This window comes from Micromys minutus (genome assembly GCF_963924665.1).
Source record: "Micromys minutus genome assembly, chromosome: 4".
NCBI classification, from domain to species: domain Eukaryota; kingdom Metazoa; phylum Chordata; class Mammalia; order Rodentia; family Muridae; genus Micromys; species Micromys minutus.
In genome coordinates, this window is record NC_137973.1 from 82,869,669 (window position 1) to 82,889,307 (window position 19,639).

The 19,639-nt window shown below is 43.0% G+C and overlaps 1 protein-coding gene across 1 annotated transcript in view; it reads right to left on the minus strand.

The window, feature by feature from the left end:
* Positions 1-19,639, minus strand: part of GIPC2 (GIPC PDZ domain containing family member 2) — a gene marked incomplete at its 5' end in the record, with an annotated part of 65,725 nt that overhangs the window by 25,083 nt on the left and 21,003 nt on the right. The window contains 2 exons of the mRNA XM_080916573.1: positions 5,473-5,653; positions 13,773-13,958. Of these exons, the coding sequence (XP_080772699.1) occupies positions 5,473-5,653; positions 13,773-13,958 (367 nt within the window). The remainder of the gene's footprint in view (positions 1-5,472; positions 5,654-13,772; positions 13,959-19,639) is intronic.

Here is a 19,639-nt window from a genome sequence, read left to right on the forward strand (position 1 = left end):
GGGGACAGCAGACGGTGACTCAGCACAGCAGTAGTCAGGAGGCAGGCTCCGGTCCCTGTGACCTCCTCACAGAGGCCCTGGGAAAACAGCTTTAAGTTTACAATGGCTGGGGATTGGATGGGGTTTTGCTTAGAACGTATTTATAAAAGTAGTTGTTCTGTTGCTAAAACCCCTCCTTGCAGAAAATCTATATCCTTACAGTGACTTCACAGGCTGAAGGGTCCTTGTCTGAAATCTTGGAGACAAATGTGTTTTAGCTTTCAGTTTTTCAGATTTGGGGACACCTACCTGTATATACTGGGGTACCCGGGGGACAGGAGTCAAGCCTGCACCTGAACCTCCAGTTTCATATGCCTCTAACTCACAACTTGAAGGATATTTTTGGTGCACCTGTGTTACTGTGGGATATCCCACTGGGTCAAGCCTGGTGCTCAGAAACTGTCAGTTAGGGAACACTTCTGATTTTAGATTTTGAGGTAACATGTGTGAGAACAGCTTAACTATTATTGAAGATTCGCTAAATGGAGGACTAGTGTACAACCTTTCCAGCGTAGTCTTCACAGCAGACTAATGTGGCGAAGTCTCTCGGCATCTTTACCTTTGGTACAGGGAAGCCAAGGCACAGAAAGGTCAGGACATTTACTCTGTCACACACCCAGCACCTGGCAGGGTGACAGGCCTAAGCATTCGTCTGGTCTTGTCAGCTACTCCATATTTGTCAGGGCAGTTTGTAGAGTTCAGAGTACACAACGAACAGCCGGAAGCATCTGTAGTTGAATTCTTTATGCTAAGCACAGTATGAATAGTTGAAATCATCTTCTGAAGGTCTGTGTGGTGTCTCTGAAACAGGAGCGCTCAGGAAGCAGAAGCCAGAGAAATTGGTTCTGCAAAATTGGGGCTAGCCTGGGCTACATAGTGAGACCCTAAGAAGGGAGAGGAGAAAGGGGATGCAGGGGTTGTCTTTTTAATGTTTGAAAAGTTTAGGAAGTTGTGTAGGGAAGGAGTTTTCTCCTCAGGTTTACAGGGCAGCATTTGAAAAGAACAATTAGCAAGCTGACTAAGGACTGTGTCATCTCCTGCCAAGTCACTACAAGGGCTGACTACACTGTTCCACATACTTAACATCCCATTCTGATGGGTACACATCGCAGAAAGGAATCCTCTAAAGGCATTTTAAAACCTAAACACCGCCCCCCCTCCAAAAATTTAGCCTGCAGATGTCTTAATAGGAAACCATTTCTTTCCAACCCCCTTTCTGACTTGGAAAACACAGGGCTCCCGGGAGCCCCCTTGCTCCAAGGGTAAAAGCTCCATATCAGGCAAATTCTCCAGCATAAACAGTTAAGATTCATTTAAACAAAATGGAGCCAAAGCCCCTTGGCCCCAGCAGTAATCCCCTACAGTTCAAAGGTCTCCTGGGAAAAGGAACCGGTCAGTCTAGTCTGGTTTCAAGAGTCATTGCTACAGTCACCTGGGTTTCACAGCTGGGCACAGTCTGGGTTTGCACTGAGCAGGGGCTGAGCTCATTGTGAAAGCTCTGTCCCTTTACACAGGCACAAGGAGAAAGGAAATGAGCCAGGCCCTAAAAAAATCTTTAGAGACATTCCAGCCAACACTTGATAAGGGCTGGAAGGCTGCCAAGGGCATGAAAGGCTTCAGCTCCAGAAAGAGAAGCCGATCAGATGGCAACCAACTAGGGGAAATCATGTCGGGTGTGGGGAAGCTTCACCTCAATTTCCCAACAGGGAAGTCCTCCAGCCTAGAAGCTCTAAGTGCTGTGGGTTTTGCTGTGACTCACCGTAAGAAATGGATACATGATAATGTATAAGTATAATGCGCACTATTAAGACACACAAACACACCTAACTGAAACAGACCCATGTTTGTAACTAAGTTTTCCCTGGAGCAGAGAATGGAGCTCAGTTAGTAGGGTGCCGTGGAACACGCATGAGCCCCAGTTCCAATCCCTAGCACTGTAGACGAGGCCTATTAGTATGTAATTGTGACGCCAGCACTTGGAAGGTAGAGGCAGGAGGATCAGAAGTTCAGATCCTTGTGGTGGTTCGAATGGGAACAAGCTCCAGAAGTTTATATATTTGACTGCTTAGTCATCAGGGAGTGGCAGCATCTGGGATTAGGAGTGGCTTGCCAGGATAGGCATGGCATTGTTGAGATTTCAAGAGCCCAAGCCAGACCCAGTGTTACTCTCCCTGCAGCTGTGATCCAGATGTAGAACTCTCAGCTCCGTCTCCGGCACCACATCTGCCTGCGTGCCGCCATGCTTCCCACCATGATGATAAAAGACTAAACCTCTAAACCGATAAACCAGCCCCAGAGATGGTAAGCTATCAATAAGTGGCCAATATTATCACCTAGCACTCTAAAACCAGCACATACCAATGGTTCGGAAGATACCTGTTGAAAGAAATGTGCCAGTATGATCTCGCTATCTACCAAGACCAGATAAATGCGAGAATATTAGCACATTCTGGACAATTAGAGAATCCGAGAACTTAATATATAATCCAAGAACAGGCAACAGAATGTTTTCTCTCCAACCCTATGGTGGTTTCAATAAGAATGGCCCCTATAGATTCATATGGCCCCTATAGATTCATACATTTGAATGTTAAGGCAGTGGTCCTACTTGAGAAGAGTTGGGTGGTGTGGCCTTATAGGAGGATGTTTGTCACTGAGAATGGGCTTTGAGGTGAGCCCAAACTAGGCTAGATATTTTTGTTGCCTGCAGATCCAGATGTGGAACTCACCTACCTCTGCCTGAGTGCTGCTGTGCTCTGTGCCGTGATGATAATGGAATGGAGCTCTGAAACTACTGGCCAACCCTAATTAAATGTTGTCTTTTGTAAGAATTGCCATAATCATGGTGTGGTGTCTCTTCATAGCATCGAACTTTGACTAAGACATGGGGGCGCAGGAGAAAAAGCAAAGAATTTTTGAGTTCCTAGCCTAAGTCAACAATAGTTCTAGAAAATGCATGAAGAAAGGAAGGAAACCACACAGACAGTAATATTAGGACCAAGGGAAGCTGGAGACATGCCTCCCTGACAAAGACCACACACTGGGGAAAAGCCAGAGAAAGGACAAATAACTTTACCCTATTTCAGGGACAAAAAGCAGAGCAGCAAAAACCCAGGGTCAGAAGGTGGAGAGACGGGCTTCCTTCTGAGAGAAAGCCCCCAGGCTGGGGCCACAGTAAAGCATTATCTCACCGAAGGGAAAATACATGCAGACCATCAGCTCAGGGAGTAAGACCCAGCCACTGCTCCCAACCCCACACCAACAGAGCATGCTTTCCAACACAGGATCTTCCTGTTAGAAAAATCCTACTCAGGAGCTTTCCCTCAGTGTGTCAGTGGACTCCCTAAGGCTCAAGAGAAGCTTCTAGAGAATGTTCTAGAGAAGCTGAGCATGTAAGGATATTTTTTACACATCTCTGATACTGAAAGAGGAAAACAAGGTTTAATCATAGAACAGTATGACTAAGTACAACCACCCTAGTAAGACTCAAAATTATCCAATAACAGCAACCCAGAGCCCAAATTAATAGGAATGAGCAATGTCCCCTATAGACACTGAGACTCCAAGGGTTTCCGTGTATACAACAGTTGAATGTAAAGGTGGATGCCTATAATTCCAGCACTTGGCAGGGAGGAAGAAGGGTCAGGAGTTCATGATCATCCTCCAATATATAGTGAATTCGAAAGCAGCTTGACTTACAACACAAAACCAAAAATACCTAAAACAACAAAAGTGCACACAAATAGGAGAAAACATAAAAAGATTAACTCTGAAGATGGGTTGTGTTTGTGGTAGTTTGAATGTAACTGGTCCCCAAAGGCCCATGGGAAATGGCACTAGGAGGTGTGGCCTTGTTGGAGTAGGTGTGGTCTCGTTGGAGGAAGTGTGTCACTGTAGAGGCAGGCTTTGGGGCCTTATACATGTTCAAGCCATGGCCAGTGGGACAATCTCCTTCTGCTGCCTGAGGATCAAGATGTAGCACCTTCTCTGCGTGCATGCTGTCATGCTTCCTGCTGGGATGAAAATGGACGGAGCCTCTGAAACTGTAAGCCAGCCCCAGTTAACTCTTCCCTCTGTAAGAGTCATGGTGGTCATCACGTCTCTTCTCAACAATAAAACCCTAACAACAGTGTTGGAGATAAACAGACAGAAGTTCTATCTCCTAAGTTATGCAGAGACTAGCTTTGCTTTACAAAGAGTCTGCCTTGTGTAGGACAACGGATGTGAAGCCCTGTCTCCCATCAGTGAAAACAGCAAACACTGGAAGAGCCAAGTAGAAAGGGACTGCTGCAGCGAGACTTGTGCATGCCCTGCCTTCTTCAGGGGGAGAAAGGCATGGCTGCAAATGCACAGGCAGGAGTCTGGCAGCGCCACCACACGCTCCTACCGTGGTCCCTGAGAAGCACTGAGGCCGCAAACATGCTCCTTTCAGCCTTATGGTGCAACTGTCTCCTATGTGCAATGCAATTCCCATTGCCTATCTATTAACTGACAAAGAGTCATTTGGTATCAGGGAGTGCTTCCTAATTCCACATACACAAATACAGAGGTGATCTCTCACTCACTGCAAGGGGGAGGGTAATGTGTAATTTTATTCTTTGCCCTGAGGAAACAATGTGAGAGACAAGTTAGGAGAAATATCTGTGTTATGAGGGAATCAGCAAGAACACAGTGTGGGGGCAGGGGTGGGGAGGAGTCAGGGCAGGCCCAGATCATTCTGCTGAAGATGTTTTAGCATTACTGCGCACGAGGACTTCACGCATTAAAACAGCTAGGCAGCAAGAGAAGCTGGCACATTCTCATGCCATGGTATGGCCCTGGAGGTTTCAACAAAAGTTGACACACAGCTTCTGTGGCTAAAACCAGATGTTGACAGGAAGAAGGGAGTCACTTCATGACGTCCCGAACTCTAAATGTCAAGGAGAAAGTGTTCTGAGTCTGTCAAACAGCTGATGGTTATGTTAAGCAATGCTTCCATACAAAGCTAGCCTCTGCTGCTTGGGGCCCTGGAGAACAACTGTGGGTTAACGAGCCCTGTCAGAAATCTCCTTCCTCAGCACCATGACACAGGATGGCAGAGGCTGGCACAGCCCCGCCTCCAGCACCATCCCTGGACATCTGACTCTGCGGATGCTGAACTTGGTTTAGAAAAAGGTCCTTCGATGGAAAACTTTCTTCTCCCTTCCACAGTTGCTTTCCCTCTAAGAAATGCTGTCTGTAATATTCTGTCTTCTCCCCTAGCACAGAAGACACAAGATGGCATACCAAAAGCATAGGGTCCCACACGGCAGTGTCCTGCCTCTTAGATAAACAAGATGAAGGAATCAGTTTCTGTCTGTCTGTCTGTCTGTCTCTCTCTCTCTCTGTCTCTCTCTCTCTGTCTCTCTGTCTCTCTCTCATACACACACACACACACACACACACTCAACTTACCAAATGCCTTCTTGGGTTCTATTAACTGCAAAGTAAAGAGTTCCTCTTTTTTCAATTCCTTTAACTTCTTGGCGACTTCAAAGTGACGCCACCCAACAATATTTTCTCCGTTTATACACTCGATATGGTCCCCCACACAGATGGTTTTAACTGAGTCAATGGTGCTGCCATCTTTAATTCTCTGAAAGAAAGAAAACCAATGGTGATATCACGTGGAACCGTGTGTCCTTAGGTCTTGTGCTCCTGAGATGCACCATGCCGACATAGTCACAACAACTTAGGGACAGAAGGTGACGAAGGAAAGAACAAACATCCTGTCCCCACCTATTCCTCATCTTCCTTCTGTCCAGAATTCAGCTAGCTCACAGCCACCATCTCCTCTGGAAATCTTTTTCTGGCATCCTCCAACCCGGTCAGTCCCCTGAGAAGGGGTGAGATACCACTTTTCCCTCTGTGTCCCTGTCCACACAGCACCACAAAGCAAACACAAAAACCCCTGCGAGATTCTGCAGACGAGGTTACTGAAGGCTGTGGCGCTGGAAACCAAACATGGCCCCTGGAGCAGCAAGTGCCCTTAACCACCGAGAGAGATTTTTCTTCTGCTCCACGGGAAGTGGGTCTTCTTTTTTTTAATAAATAATTTCAACAAGAGACACATAGAGCCCAAGCTCTGTCTAGCAGCTTTGTGCTTAAATCTGTTACAAATGCAAAGGCTTAATGAATGTAATTACAGCCAAGGAGACCAATGTCCATGACAAACTAATGTTTCAGGAGTCAGTGGAACTGAGCTTTTACCTCCATCAGTGAAGGAAGCTTCACACTATTGATTTCCATTGATGCATTTTAAATGAGAGCGGCCCAGGCCCACGGAGCACCAGCTGCGAGCTATTTGATGAGGGTATTCCTTTGTTTTTTACACATTTATTACATGTGTTTATGTGTGTATATGTGTCTATGTGTGTCTGTGCCTGTGTGTCTGTATATCTGTGTGTCTGTATATCTGTGTGTCTGTGCCTATGTGTCTGTGTCTGTGTGTATGTCTGTGTTCTTGTGTCTGTGTGTGCATGGCATGCCTGTGGAAGTCGGCGGACGGCTCACAGGAGTCAGTGCTCTCCTTTCTGCATGTGTGTCCTGAGGACTGAACGCAGGTTGTCAAGCTTGGCAGCAAGCACCTTTACCTGCTGTGCCATCTCGCCAGACTCATTTTTGTTGGATTTCGGTTTTTAGAGACAGTCTCCCTAGGTAGCCCAGGCTGGCCTGGACCTTGCAATCCCCCTGCCTCTGGCTCCTAAATAAAAGGAGCCTGTGCCATCACTTCCAGTTTATTAAATTTTAATTATCCACAATGTGCCTGTAATGTGGCTTCACTATTAGTTCTAAAATCCATTAGATGGCACCGTGAACTCTGAAGGGAATCAATAACAGATCACTTAAAATTTTAGTTTCTAAACTGTGGCAGAAAATAACAAAGTTAAACAAAAGATTGACATCTAAGGGAGGGGGGAAAACTACAAAATACACTGTTATATGACCATTTTTAAGCCAGTAAGGAATTTGAAAATCTGCATTTATCTTTGACTTTGAAAAAAAATTTTAATTGATGTCTTAATTCACCTGGAGCCTGCTTTTTATTTTGATCAAAACAAATTTTAGTGCCCTTGGACAGATCTTCAGGTTTGTTTTTTTTTCTTTTTTTTAAACACGTTACAAACTTATTTAAAATAATGATATCCATAAGCTTAATTATGTAAAAGACTTAGCAGTGATGGGTGACTTACCTGTGAATTAAGGGGTCAGAGAGACAGTGAGATGCCGTCACCCATGCTGTAAGATGATAGAAAGATCTCGAGAGATCGCACAGGCAAGATGGAGGGGAAAGGCAGGTACCAGAAGTCAGACAGCAGCAGGAGAGAGTCAGAGCACCTGTGGGCCACAGACATGGAGCAGAGACAGGGATGAAGACAGAAAGGTAAAATCTGGAGAAGAGTACCCAAAGGATGCCCTGTATGTGGGAGCGTGTGGTGACGCTGGCGAGTTTACGTGTGATCTGAGCCCCAGATTCCTGAGTCAATGGAATAAAACCTGAGGTGGTGGGTGTTTCAGTTAGGATTCTGTTGCTCTAATAAAGCACTTTGACCAGGCCTGGGAATGGTGGGGCATGGCTTTAATTGCAGTACTTGACAGAGGCAGGAGGATCTCTGTGAGTTTGAGGCAGCCTAAGTAAAGAGACTCTGTCTCTCTGTATCTCTCTCTCTCTCTCTCAAAAAACATAAAACAAAACAAACAAACAAACAAAAAAACAGAAGCAATGAGAAAGAAAGGGTCTATTCGGCTTGGACTTCATGGATCACCGTGAGAGAAACCAAGGCAGGAACTTAAGACAAGAACCAAGAGTCAGGAAGTGACACAGAGACCAGGGAGGGGTGCTGCTTCCTGGCTCACTCCTCCTGGCCTGCTCAGCCTGCTTTCTTACAGAACCCAAGGCCATGTGAAAAGAATCAATAACATACCACTTAAAAATCTAGTTTCTAAACTGTGGCAGAAAAATAACAAAAGATTGACTTCTCAAGGAGGAAAAACAAACCTATAAAATGCACTGCTCAGAAATAGCAGTGCACACAGAAAGCTAACACTTCTTCATCAACCATTCATCATTAAGATCTGCCTATGAATCCCAGCTCCTTGGAGCTAAATGACCCTTTCTCAGGAGTCGCCTAAGAACTTTGGAAAACACAGATATTTGCATATGATTCATAATGATAGCAAAATTATAGCTTCAAAGGGGCAACAAAATAATTTTATAGTTGGGGGTACCACAACAGGAGGAACTGCATTAAAGGACCACAGCATCAGGAAGGTTGAAAACTGGTCTATAGGCAATCTGCTGGAGGCATTTTCCCAACTTGGGTTCCTCTTCCTAGATAACTCTAGTTTGTGTCAAGCTGACAAAAAGAAAAAAGAGAAAAAGAAAGAAAGAAAAGAAAGGGAAAAATGGAAGAAACGAAAAAGCAACTAAGAGCAAGCAGCAATACTGGGCCCGGAAGAGAGAAGGAGCTCAGTCAGCAAAGTGTTGGCTGTGTGTGCATGCATGGGTCCACAAAAAGCCAGGAGTGACGCGTGCTTAATCCCAGCATGGAGAGGCTAAAGCAAGAAGATGCCTGGGACTTGCCCAGATCCCACTGAAAGATCCTGTCACAGAAAAGACTGTAGACAGCGTCTGAGGGACATGACCTGATGCTGACATTTGGCCTCCACATATACCTACACACCTGTGAACAGTTTCCTTTATTTAAATGAGATGTCAATGGATATGAACTTCTGAAATACGATGTGTTTAACAATCACACAGTATCTGAACAGAGATTAATATTGCTTAGGATACTATCTGGTCCAAAGAATCAAGAAAAATGAAAGACAAACATTTGCTGGTATATATATATAGAATATATTGTTCTATATTCACTTGAGAGTCTAAAGAACTTTTTCTCTCATCTTGACTCTTCCTAAGTGGTCCCTGAAGAACCTTCAGCACTTGGATAATTTCCCTGCTCCAAAGAGTGTAGCCTGTCTCTCAATATAAAAACACATCAGAAAATAACAGATTAGGGACTGAAGAGATGGCTTAGAGGTCAAGAGCATGGGCCACTCTTGCAAAGGCCACAGGTGCAATTCCCAGCACCCATATTGTGCTTACAATCCATCTTTAATCTGGGTCAGGTGATCTGACTCCCCCTCCTGGCCTCTACAGGCACCTGTATGCACATAGGTTTGTACACACACACACACACACACACACACACACACAAAATACCCACACACATAATTTTTTTTTAAGACTAAGGAAAATAATACAGTAAGGAGAACCCTAGAAAAAGCTAAGGGATCATTCCAGAGACGTGGAACAACCATCAGAAAGCAGGATGCCACACACTGAGCTTCCAGAAGGGAGGGAAGGTGGGGAAAATAACCAAGAAAACCAAAGTGGACTAGAGATAAGGTTTCCCTCTTTGTTTCATTTTGTGGGAGGCAAGAGCTCAAAACAAGGCTGGTCTCAAACTCCCCACAGAGCCAACCATGACCTGGAACTTCTGATCACTCTGCCTTCACGATCTGAGTGATGGGGTCACAGGTGTGTACCACTATGGCCATGTTTATGCTGTGCTGAGGACAGAACCCACAGGTCTGTACAAGCAAGACAAGAACTCTACCCACTGAGCTACACCCCGCCCTAGGAATTAATTTGTCAAGTCAAAGCAATATTTGATTCTCTTCAATTTTATAGTTGTACTGTGGGTATATGTAACATGAAGAACACTTTTGCTCTTAGTAATTACACTCGGAAGTGGTTAGGAGTAAGAAGGATGAGTCTAGACAGAAATACAAATATAGGTAGATAAAAATGTGTATAAAACACGGCAAATTAGCAAATGATAAAAACTGGACATTTAGGTAAATTATATACAAAAGTTATTTTTATATTTTTGTTTATATTTATTTATATATTTTTATAATTATTGTACTATTTTCAATTTAGCAGTTATCCAATTTATAAAAGTTTTATCATCTGTATTTTAAAGTAGACTACGTGTTGGCTTCCTCCTTTCCTACCATGCCCTCTGTCCCCAAAGGACTAGTGACTAGTACTTTGAGGAAAGCACATGTTTGAAAGACAAGAAAGAAAGAAAGAAAGAAAGAAAGAAAGAAATAAAGAAAGAAAAAAAAAGAAAGGAAGGAAGGAAGGAAGGAAGAAAGAAAGAAAGAAAGAAAGAAAGAAAAAGAAAGAAAGAAAGAAAGAAAGAAAGAAAGAAAAAGAAAGAAAGGAAGGAAGGAAGAAAGAAAGAAAGAAAGAAAGAAAGAAAGAGAAAGAAAGAAAGAAAGGAAGGAAGGAAGGAAGGAAGGAAGGAAGAAAGAAAGAAAGAAAGAAAGAAAGAGAAAGAAAGAAAGGAAGGAAGGAAGGAAGGAAGGAAGGAAGGAAGGAAGGAAGAAACAGAAGCTTGGAATGTCAGGGGCTGACATCTGGAGCATCCACACGCTCGGGAAGCTTCAGAGCCCTCCTCTGCAGACAGTACTCAGGCTCTGCTGCTCCTACCTGGTGTCCTGAGCTTCCCTGGGCTCTCCCACATGACTTCCCCAGCTCAAGGGTTTTCCATTTGGTCACCCACTCCACCTCCAGTGCATTTCTATCTTCTGCAGAGCTAAAAATAACCATCCTATCAAGCAGGCAGTTAGAGAGGCATCTACAGCTAAGATAACATCCCTACAACTGTTCCTTTAACGATGGCAGTGCACCAACAAAGAAAGCCATGATAAACTGTGCTGTTCTGCACAAAGCCTAAGCTGACTCTTAGCTCAGTGCATAGTGATGACAGCTCCAGAGTCAGGCTCCTTGGGTTCAAATCCCAAACCTGCCTGGCCTTGCAATTTTGACCAAGCTATTCAACTATCCTCATCCTATCTTTGCTCTTTGGTAATACTGCCCACCATGAACACATTGCAATGACACACATGTCGCGGTAAATATTAAAAAGTTCTGTTGCTACTGGTCCTGAGGGGTCTCTCTCCTCGGGAGCTCTCACTCTGGGAGCTGCTCCAGTGTAGAGCCAAGTGCCCCGTCTCTTTCTCTACCACACAGTTCCCTAGGCAGTTAGTCACCAAGTCTTGCACACACACATCTCATTCCACGGGGACTGGATCTGCATGCTCCAACTGCCTCTCAGCCATTGCTTTCACACTGTCTTCCGCAGCCTGGTAAAATCATGACTCAACAATCAATAATTTATCAAACAGATTTATATGTTAAATTCTCAATCCATAATTCATCCACACAATAAGCTTACAACCAGTTGACAAAGATATAAACCTCCCACTTAGATGAGATAAATTGACCTATAGAAATCTATTCCTAGAAAGTATACATATCTACCCATGGCTACTCAGAGCCACGCAGAGGAGATGGGTCATTCCCATTTTACATGCTGAATCTCCCACTTCTCCTTCTCCTCTCCTCCTTCCTAGACTTCCCCCCCCCCGCCTGCCCATCCTTCTCATCCAATGATAAGCTTCACCTTATCCTGGACCTGCCTTGTTGCATAATGACATCATCCTACACACAGAGAAAGGCAGAGACTGCAGATATGTAATGCATGGTTCTATAAATCTCAAGAAGTAAGTGGCAGTGGGTATCACCTTTCAGGGCAGGTGTCAGCTGGAAGGGTGCACAGGGAGCCTTAGGGCTCGCAGACATGTGATCCCTATGACCCTTTGAGTCTCACACCACTGTACTGGTGCTAGCACATGAACGTTCATCAAACTGTGCATTTTAAAAAATATACCATACTGGAAATTTAAAAAGACATCATGCCAATAAAATAAGATTGTTGTGAGAATGGGAGATAGTTTGGTTGGCAAAGTCTGTGCTATGCAACTCCAGCTTAGGTCTCCAGCAGCCACATAAAGAGCCAGGCAGGCATCCCAGCAATAGGGAGGTGGATCAGGCAATCCCAAAGGTTCACTTGACAGCCATCCTAACCTAATCTGTGAGCTAGAGATTCGGTGAAAGACCTTGTCGCAAAACATAAAATACGTGGCTAAAGAAGCCATCCAACATCAGCCTCTGGCCTACACACACTTGAACTCGAGTGCAAACATACAGATACACACACACACACACACACACACACACACACACACAAGCCACACCCTGTCACAGCTACCACCACAACACAAATAAGATTAAAATAAAATAAATCAAGCTAGGATTACTGTGGAGGTTAAACAAAAGTGCATGCAGAGAGGACTGGCATCTGATGAGCATTCTGTGTAAGCCAGCTGCTATTAAGACAACATGGCTACTCCCGGTCATCAGCTTGACTACATCTGAATGAACTACAGTCCAGAAACGCAAGGCACACCTGTGACCCAGATCTTGAGGCCAGAAGACACAGGCTTCTGACCTGGATTTTGACATGGGGTGACACACGCTTTTGATCCAGATCTTGAGGCATAGTGGCCATGAAACACTGAGCCCAGGCAAGATTGTACACGCCTTTTTCCTAAGAGACTGAGGCAAGCAGATCCCTGAGTTCAAGGCCAGCCTGGGACAAAGCAAGTTCCAGATCCAGGAGTGGTGGTACACACCTTCAACCTGAGACATACCTTCTACCTAAGAACACTGGGAGAAGGAAGGCCCGCTCTTCACCTGCTTGCATTTATTGGCTAGCACATCTGTTCCAACCTGGATTCCAGTTTATACAGAAGACCAGCTGAGACAACTAGCCTCGTAGAACTCAGCAACTACTAGATTCTTGGTGGACCATTGTTGGGTTAGTTAGACACAGACTGTAAGACATTATGGTAAGTCCCCTTAATATATAAAGACATTCTGTAAGTCCTGTGACTATAAAGAACCTTGGCTAATTAATACAGCAGCCAACCATGAGGCAGGAGAATCACTTGAGGACTCCATGGACTTGCTGTGTAGTCCTGGCTACACAACAAAACACTGCTGCCTCAAGAAACCATGCAACAACTGTGTTTGCACTGGACATACACAGACGTTCCCTTGGTCGCTAAGCAACGTGACACATAACTATTTATACAGATGTCATAAGAGATCTAGAGATTTAGGCTATGTAGGAGGATGTACATGGGTTATACACAAACACTCTGCTATTTGTATTGTACACTTAAACAGGCACAGAATTTAGCATGCACAGGGGTTTCTGAATCAACCCATATTAGCGTGCACACACAGGATGGAGATAGCTATACTCATTAGAGCAGATGCACAGACGTGTGCACACACAGGATGGCATGGCCATACTTATTACAGCAGAATTTTTCTTGGCTATTCTCATTTTCACACTATTTTAGACTTCTCCTTACAACTCTATATTACTTTTTTTATTCAAAAAAAAGAATTAGATTATCAAGATAACTCTGAAGAATATTTTTATAGTGTGCTTGATTCAGCAGCACATATACTTAAAAACAACTGTGCAGTTATAAGTAACATTAAATCTCTAAAAATCATTCAGGAAGTCCTCAGATCGACAGAAGCAGGCCAATTGCATGATTAACGAGAAGGCCCTGGGGCCGGTCCACCCTTCTAAGATCTAAACTGTAGAGGATGCATAAAGCAAAGGGGAGAGGTTTTCAAAAATTCTATCTTCAAACATTTGTTAAGAAGTGAAATACCAATTTGTGAACCCCAGCCGAGCTAGCTAGCTCACCCCGAAGAGAACTTGTAATTCTCCTTGATCTGGAAGATTGTTTTAATTTTTTCTTTTTCAAAAACTGACCTTAATAAAAGCGTAGCCAGAGCCGTTATCTGTGATGGTGAGTCCCAGCAAGTCCTCTGACTTATAAACGTTCACTTCCTTCCTTGTGCCTTTCACATGGGCAAATATGAAATCTTCGAGACCCAGCTGACTGCCCAGAAGTTTGTCCATGTCTATTTTAGGTGTGTTTAAAGTACAAAATAAGATCTGCAAAGAGAGAAAGGAACCTTTTAGATTAGTCTTCTTCAACACCCTGACCATTAGTGAACTTATTCAATAAATATCTATTGAATGAATTAGTCCTCAATCTATAATGTAATAGTTCCTGTCATAAAGTATATTAGTAGTTGGTGTGTGGATAGAGTTTGAGGCAAGTCTTCAACATTTCTGAAGACCACACCCTCTGCTAAGTGATTTACAACCACAATCTCATTTAAGACTACATAAAGGACGAGTTATCCTCACATCAAACAGAAAATGCAGACGTGGCAGATAAATTAATTTGCTTACAGTCACAGAGTCATCACTTGTCAAAGCAAGGATCTGAGTTCAACTCTCTTTAACGTCAAAGTGGTTTAAACTACGAGATTCCCCTCCAAAATATAAGTTCTAATCCTCAAGGTCCCCAGGATGCACATGCATAGTAGTAACGCACACACTCCCATGAACATGCATGTCTAGGCCAATAAATATATCTTTTTGTTTGCTTGGTTTCCCAGGTTTTCTGCTTAACGAGTCTATCTAGACCCACTCTGTACACCAAGTTGGCCTTGAACACCCAGAGATCGGCCTCTGGAGTGCTGGGGTTAAAGGAGTGCACGACCATGCCCAGCCTTATCTTTTTAAAAGAGAGAGATTTTATTTCTTCTGCTTCATACTGATTCAAAATGCAATTTAAGTGAAGCTGAAGTGATGGACATGGCCATTGTTGAACTAATAAGTCTAATAAGTCCCCTTCATCTAAAGATATGAAAAATATACAAATATATAAATTCTATCAGTTCTGATACTCTGGACCACCCAGACTAATACATCACATTACTTATGGACAGCATTCCCCACCCCCACCCCCCCACCCCCCACCCCGAGTTTATGCTTGAATTGCTACTTTCCCAGGGTTTTTACATTGTTGCCAAGGACTTATTACTACTGATCATTGACACTCATCTGGCCAGGACAGCTAGAGGGCAGGACCAGCAGTATCCAGCAGTGCTACATTTCCTGTGGTTACACATGCTACAAAGATACTTTGTATCCTCTTGTGGATGGCACAGAATGGATATTTGCCTCTACTGCTTCAGGAGATACTCTAGCCAAGACACAGATGAGCAAACAACCCCCCAACACATCCAAATTCTTTTTAAAACTCCAGGAAGTTCATTTCCAGCTCCCTTTTGTTTGATGTTTTCCTTAGACAGGAACTATGCTGGCCCAAGAGTCTAGTGTTCTGACAATATGTGAATAAAGAAGCCATGGTTTGCACACCTAGAAATGCATTCTTTGTGGGTGTGGTGTTTTAACTGTTGCAAATAGATTCTTCTCTCATACAATATACTCTGTCTGACCAAAGTTTCTACTCCTCCAAACCCCTCTCTCCTGCTGTATATTCTTTACCCACCCCCACCCCCTCCCCCAGCTCTCCTTTCCCAGAAACACTTCCCCTACCGGTTCCTTCAGAAAAGAGCAAGCCTCCAAGAGACAACAACCAAATACAACAAAAAAAAGATACAAAAAGACTACACAAAACCCTCAGATGGAGGCTGGACAAGGCAACCAACAGGAGAGTCAGAGACACACCCATTCTTATGGGTTCATTTTAGGTGTAAGCAGTTATCTTCTGTGGCTATCTAAAGTAACAATTCTGAAAATTTTTATATACCTGTTTTCTTATATCTCAGTTTTCCCAAGAATCTTGCTTTTTTCCCCCATACCCTTCATCTCAAATAAGAATGATAGAAATATCAGCAGTGTCACTGCAGCAAATAAAAGAGGAGAAATTGAAAATGAATAAACCAAGCATTCACCCTCTCATGTGAAGATTTTCACCCCATAATTACACATAAGAAAACTATGTGATTGCCTTTCTGTTGTTAATTACTAGGTTTGACATAGGCTAGTCTCTTTCTCTTTTTTTTTCAGATTTATTTATTTATTTTTAAGTATGTATATAGGGTGTATACACCTAAGTGAGGGTGTCTAAGGATACTAGATGTATCTGATGCCCTTGGAGGTGGAGTTACAGGTGGTTGTGAGCCCTGATATGGGTTGATATCTGAACTCTGATCCTCAGAAAGAGCATCCAGTGCTGTTAACTGCGGAACCTGGGAGTTTCATATTGTCTAACTTTCAAAGACTGGTCTAGATAGTGAGTTCTAGGTCAGCGAAGACTGTCTAATGACCCCCTCCAAAAACAAAAAGTCTTCCAAAAAGATCAGCATCTTCTGCTGTATGATGGTCCATGGCTTAGTCGTTGTTCTATTGCTGGGAAGAGACAACATAACCAAAGCAACTCTTAGGAAGGAAACCATTTAACTGGGGCTGGCTAAGAATTTCACAGGCTTAGTTCATTATCATCATGCCAGAACCATGCAAACAAGCTGCTGGAGAAGCAGCTAAGAGCTACACCATAATCCAAAACAGAGAGAGACTGGGCTTGGTGTGGGCTTTCAAAACCTCAAAGCCTACTCCCAATGACACAGTTCCTCCCACAAGGCCACACCTCCTAATCCTTCTAATCCTTTCAGACAGTTCTTCTCCTTGGTAGCTAAGCATGCAAATCTATGAACCTCTGGGGCCATTCTTATTCAAACCATCACACTCACAAAGAGTAAACATGTTCTATAATATATATATATATATATATATATATATATATATATATATATATATAACTCAAAATTATTTCCTAACTGTGCTGGTACTGGGGTGAGATATGCACTGTTTGATTGTGGGCTCCCACTTTTGCACAGTGGGTACCAGCATCTACTTTAACTATAACACTGAAAACATGTTGAACAGATGGAAGTGTAAAAGAATAAAGACCAATATTAAGTACAAGAGACTGATGCACTGTGGGTACCAGCTACTTAAACAGCTTGAAGTTACAACAGATCCAGGTAATGGTGTCTTTCAGGTTGCGCAACACTATTTTGAAAGTCCAAATTCAGAACATTCCACAATACAAAACATCTTGTACCTCAGTATATTATGAAATATTCTATACCACAAATTTTTGTTTTCTACCCAAAATTACTTTTTAAAGTGTTATACACCATTATCTTCTGTTTAGGTGTATGAAATTAAACAATTTGTAAATAAACCTTGTATTAAATGTGCAAATATTCCAAAATCCAAAATGAAACTGAAAATCCAGAATACATGGAATTCTAAGCCTTTCTGACAAGAAATAAACAACCTGCAGATGTATTTGTTTATCTGTTTGTTTTAGGGCGTGGTCCCAAGAATGATTAGAACATGCTTCAGGGCCAGTGAGGTAGCTCAGGGGTTATGTGCTTGCCACACAAGCCCGACAAAAGGAGTTCAGTCTCCAGAATCCACACAAAAGCCAAATGAAGTTGCTCATCTCTGTACTCCCAATATTCCTACACAGAGCTGGGAGGCAAACGGAATCATCCAAACGCTCACATAGGAATCACCTAGACAGAACAAGAGAGGCCCTGCCTCAACACAAGATGAAGGAAGAGAATCAACTGCTGAACGCTGTCCTCCAACTTCCACACAGGCACCATGTCAGACACAGGTTGTCTCCCAAAATAATCTTTAGGAGCACTGAGCTACGTCTGCAGGCTTGCCTTTTTATCTATTTTCTCCTGCCTTAGAAAATAATGGCTTCGAGAGTAAAAAGAAATTTTGTCTAGGACTCTGGCCATGGTTGACTAATTCCAATCTCTGTGCCCTCCAGTTCGTCTCTGAGATCTAACATCTGCACAGGACCATCTAAGCCCCCATCACCCCCCAGTGCCTAAGCACAACTAATCCTCTGACTCAGAGGTAGACAGACAGGACATCAGCTCAGACCACAGAGAGTTTGTTTGTCTAAGGTCAAAGTCACAGCAAAAATTCAGGCTTCAGTGGGTTTTTTTCCCCCTAAATCGTAATTCTTTATCTATGTTGTTAATATAAATTCAGTCTTCATAAAGAAACTTCTACGATTCAGAGCTTATGAATTTTATACTATGTAAAACTAAATAGTTTGTGGAGCAAACTGTTCGCTTTCTAAAAAAGTAAGACAGCTTCCAAAATTAACTTCTTGTAAATGGCTCTAAAAGTCACGCTTAAGGAATGTACAAAGACCATCAAAGCAAGATTGCTCAATTTGAATTATTATAATTAAGATGGTTTCTTCTAATGTCAGTTCTGGTCATTTTAAACCACTTACATTCATTTCTCTGTATTATAAGCAGTCATTCCAAGACCCTGCATAGTATTTTCTCAATATAACATACACACTAAATCTCTAATATTGCTCCAAACAATGCATCATGTTACACACAGTGCCTTAACGCCTGTAGTCACTAGAAACAGTTTCACAGCTTAGGAAAGATATAAAATTGGCAACAAGGCAGACATTTAGAAACATGATACTGTGTGCTTTATTTAGCCCCTCATAAGGATATTGTAGAAAGACCTGCCTCGAACAGGGTAGAACTTTCTATAAATGATTCAGTTCTAAATTAGCCTCCCGAGGTCAGCAATGGCAAGCCTTAAATAAAAAGTGAATCACTCTGTGTAATCCTTGGCCAGCACAACTACTTTTTCCCAGTGTTTCTAACGACTAAAATAGTATGACAAAGGAATTCTATCAAAAAAAAAAAAAAAAAGAAAGTCAAATCCATATTTTTAAACCACCAAATGACTTCCCAGAATAACTAAAGGAACAAATTTTTCTGCTATGAGGTCTAATTGAAGGAACTACTTATCTCAGAAAGTCAAAATCGCAAAGCAGTTCCTGAGACCCAAGAGAAGGGCAGGAGGGCTTGGGATTTAATCTTGTCTGTGTGGTCACAACCCAGACGCTACCCTAGCAAGTGAGACATTGCCTTCTCCCACACCATCCCTGCAAGGACGGAGGCTGTTTAGCTTGTCCTATCTGTGTAATGGAAGCTGCTTGCCAACTTCAAGACATCATAAATCAAACGATGCTTCTGTTTCCAGCTTTCTGAACCAATTATCTTCCATAAAGTGTCTCCCTCCTTGATGCGAAAGGTGGGGAAGAACACAGCCAGATGAGGAGACTAGGTCAGTGTGTCACATTGTGGCGCAGTGGGATGGCTCACAAACACAATGAACATGTGATGAGACAATCCTGAACTTTCAGTGGTAAAGATGGTTGTTCGGCATCAAGAGAATCCTTAAGCTCCGTATTCCACCTTGTTTTCCAGAAAGAAGAACTCTGATCCTATTAACCTGGGAAGCTGACCTGTAACACATAGAATAAAATGTCTAACGAGCAGGTGGCATTTGAAAATGACTTAAATGGGGACTGAAGCGAAGGTGTTAGGCATGTTGCAGTTGTCAGGGGCTGGAGCTCAGCTCCCAGCACCCAGTCAGAGAATTTACAACCACCTCTAATTCCAGCTCCCGGTATCTGATGCCTTTTGTGAGTTTGTCTGCATGTGTACACATGTGCGCGCACACACACACACACACACACACACTCATTAATACACACTCATTCATACACACACATACATACATACACACACAGACACACACACGAATTCATCCATACACACATGTACATACACACATAAACAAAACAAGACCAGAGTTATGGGGAGCTCTGTTCCTATAGTTTAGAGCAGAGGGAGCTCTGTTACTACAGTCTAGAGTAGGAATTCAGACAGCAAACCAAACCCTTGGAAAAG